The following is a 3,581-nucleotide window of genomic DNA, read 5'->3' as shown; positions in this document are numbered from 1 at the left end:
GGGGGGGGACTAAACTGGCAGAAGGAGGACACGGCAGAAGTGCATCTTACCATACTTATAAAGATCTAAAATGCGCCTACCCTCGTCGAGTTCAACCTCATAAGGCGCCGGGCGGCGCTTTACCCTGTTGCTGGGGTACATGCTGTACTGCTCCGACTCTCCTCCGAGACTATGTCAACAGAAAGGAGACAAAAGGTGCACAGGTACATTAGGGCACATGAATTCCACTGTACACAGTTTCCTTCATTGCTTCTAAAAGATCTAATGCTCTCCACTCATTGCAGCAGGACACACACACACACACAAACACACACACACATCTGTCACATATGCACATGCTCAATAATGTAAACATAACGTAACCTCAGTAATACAAAAAGCATCTTGTCCCCTATCCTTTTATAGAAAGGCATAATTGTGTCTAATAACCATCAAACTTTCTATGTGCATTCATGAAACTGTATGTTTTTTGTTTTGATTCCCCCCCCCCCCTTCCTTCAGCCTTTACCTGTTGATGGCGGCGAGAGGCTGTGCCAGGTTGTAGAGCATCGCCCGCGCTGGGACAGGGAACGCGTTTGGGCTCAGTTGGACCATTCGAGCGTCGTCTCGTTGCGGCGGCGGCAGCGGCAGCGGTGGAGGTCTGCGAAGTTCCGTGATCGGCACCAAATGGCTCTCAGTCCTCTGTTGCACCGCTTTTATAGCGTCCCCCCTGGAGAGCTCGATCACCGGCACTTCCCTTTTCAGGTCAAGGGCGTTGTGAGAGGCAGTTTCCTTGGCAACGCCGTTGATGATGATGCTGATGCTGGTCCCGTTGTTCGAGTTCTGCAGAGGAACGTCATCCGTCTCCTCAACCCCCTTGAAGCTCCCTCCCCTCTCCTCCTCCTCATCATCCTCCTCTTCTTCCTCCTCCCCCTCCTCTCTCCTCGGCTCCCCGTCCTCCTTGCATCCGTTCTGTCTGGAGATGATGGCGGAGTCCTCCCGTTTATTAGGACCGGACCCTGCATCGGGACTTTCGGGACAAAGCTCCTGTTGCCGCTTTTCCATCATTTTTATGCCGTCACCACTCGCTAGAGTCCACTACGTCCTAAATGAGATTTCCCTCGATTAATCCATAGTTCAGTGCATCGTTTGTGGCAAAATGTCAGATATAACCACGCATTTGCTGTCCACGCAAGCCTAAAGAAAATTAACAATAAAACATCATCACCGAGCTATTATCCTGGCTCGTATCCTTATTCAAAGTACTGTTCTTAAACTGTAAATGATATGAATACTGTAAAGCTTAAATTAGCAAATTGAATTAGCAATTAGATGACCCCCCCTCAGGTGACACAATTTATTCTACATTTTTCAAATTGAATAAGAAAAGGTCAAAGATTTTCCTGTGATATTGTTCCATGACAAAGAAATAACTCGGCACTCTATGACCATCACATTCAAACATCTCGCAGTTTTCCAGGATCAAACCATTATTTCTCAAACTATCCAAGGTGAGAGTGTTTTCAAGCTAAATAGAAACACGATGAATTCTTTTCAGGGCTCACTGGATTTTATTTTGTTTGAAATTTCCACGGTTGATTATTTTGTCACCATTTAATTTACAGCTGCAGGTGTAACCCGTTATTGTATTTATTTTATTAGGAGTCTTGTCTGCTCCTGTTTGTTTTATTGCTATTATGAAGCTCTTATCAAACGCTTGCATGGCCTTCACTGCTACAGTTAAGGCGTTACGCCTATATCTTACAGGGACGTTAGATGTCCGCGTTAATTATAAGATCGGATATTAGAAGCATCATTTTCGCGGAGGAAAGCTGTGGATGCGAGGACTAAAAGGAAGGTTGATAATGACCACTATTCGTCGAAGTTAAAAAAATAAGAAAAATAAAAATCCACCTTTCTGCTTTTCCTTCCTCCCCTTGCAAATGAAAAATAATAGTCCAAAAAATGCTCGAACGGGATCGTTTTCACGCGCAAAGAATTAATAGCAGGTTGTCTAATTTTTTTTTTTGTTTTGTTTTATCGAGGGTAAGGCCATATTAGTGCTGGTGTTAACACCGAACATCAGGAGTTTCCCACAATGACCAGTTTCAGGTGTTTCAGATGTAACTCATTTGATAAATTTCCTGGAAATGTTTTTCCTTTTAAACGAACGGCAGACGGAAAATTAAAAAAGAAAACGCACCATAATTTCTGGGAATTCTCCAGCAGGCCTCGCATCCGTTATTTCATGCCGTAGACTCCAACCATCCGATCGGACAATAGCAGAAAATATAGGCTAAAAATGTCGCTCATTACAGCAATAAAACCAAGACGTACGCGCTCAAATTACCGCGTACAGAGCGAAAAATGCGCTGGTTTAAATGAAGAGATGTGTTTTTGGGGGGACTTACCGTTCCAGCCGTGTTGTTGATGTTACTGTGTAAGTGGAGCCATTTTGTGAGTGGGTCATCCATGTCTGAGGTTTTTCTTTTTTTTTCTCTCTCTACCAGTTGTGGAGTAGTGTGTGTATGTGTGTGCGTGTGCATATGTGTGTATGCGTATGTGTGTAGCTGAGTTATTCCTCGCCGCATCCAGTGCGCTCCCTCAGTATGGGGAGCGGAACACAGGCCGCAATGTGGCCGAGTGAGATAAGCGCACGGCAGCGGCCTCTTCATTCCCGATAAGCCCCTAAACCCATTATTTATGAAATGATTCATTATTATTTGGCTGTCGTGGGCTATATAGTCTTGTGGAGGGCAAAGCATTTAAAAAAAAAGAAGCAAACAGGCACAGCGCAACGGCCTGTATCAACGTGAGGTGGTGTAGTGTAGCCTGAGCTACAGTTGAGGTGTTTTAATTTTAATTTTTTATTTTTTTACGCAATAAACAAAAGCTCAGGTTAAGCTTTTGACCTATTTATATTTTCAACAAAGGTTTTTTTTTCCGCTAAGCTCATTTATCCTGCAATAAGATAACTGATAATAACAGAGGGCCCTCTACCTTTTTTCTTTTTGTATTATTTATATTATTTTATTTTTTTTTGTTCAGTTTATTCTGCCCATTAATCCATATCCATTTCTGCGCCCCAAGGATGAATGCGCCACTGATACAATGGGCTGGTAAAAATGAGGTGGTCTAATCATTTTGACACTATTAATTGAATGTGACACTATTTCTTTATCGATAAACACGTTCATAATAAAATGTGCTTTGTGTGTGTGTGTGTGTGTGTGTGTGTGTGTGTGTGTGTGCCATTGGAAATGTTGGGGATGGGGCCGGCGGTTCCCCCGGGTCCGTGGGGAGTCGTGGCTCGGGGAGATAAAAGCGGATCGGCTTCTGGTCACATCAGATAAACGAGCAGAGCATCAACGGTGACATGCTATCAGAGTACATTCAGTAGAGCATAAATGGTGGCAGGTACATCCTAATAACGGATTTTTAACACATTTCAAAACACTTTGCGAAAGTAGAAAATAAGCGCATTTAACCAAATGAGCAGGATGATTGAAGCATAGATAGATAGATAGATAGATAGATAGATAGATAGATAGATAGATAGATAGATAGATAGATAGATAGATAGATAGATAGATAGATAGATA

General features: G+C 43.1%; 1 protein-coding gene across 4 annotated transcripts in view; it reads right to left on the bottom strand.

Annotated features, from left to right (window-relative positions):
- The window catches only part of tal1 (T-cell acute lymphocytic leukemia 1), a 5,265-nt gene extending 2,545 nt beyond the window's left edge, over positions 1–2,720 (bottom strand). The window contains exons 1-3 of one of the 4 annotated variants that reach the window (XM_014333011.2): positions 2,391–2,720; positions 509–1,084; positions 51–169 (exon numbers count right to left, since the gene is read on the bottom strand). In XM_014333011.2, the coding sequence (XP_014188497.1) occupies positions 51–169; positions 509–1,047 (658 nt within the window). In that variant the 5' untranslated portion in view covers positions 1,048–1,084; positions 2,391–2,720. The other 3 variants (XM_014333015.2, XM_042218900.1, XM_042218882.1) reach the window with 3 other exon arrangements.
- Between the last annotated feature and the right edge of the window lie 861 nt (positions 2,721–3,581).

The sequence above is a fragment of the Haplochromis burtoni genome, unplaced genomic scaffold, assembly GCF_018398535.1.
Source record: "Haplochromis burtoni strain Fernald_Lab_line unplaced genomic scaffold, NCSU_Asbu1 Contig_3, whole genome shotgun sequence".
Lineage (NCBI taxonomy): Eukaryota > Metazoa > Chordata > Actinopteri > Cichliformes > Cichlidae > Haplochromis > Haplochromis burtoni.
Note: the sequence above shows the minus strand (reverse complement) of the source record. Positions and strands in the feature narration are given on the sequence as shown.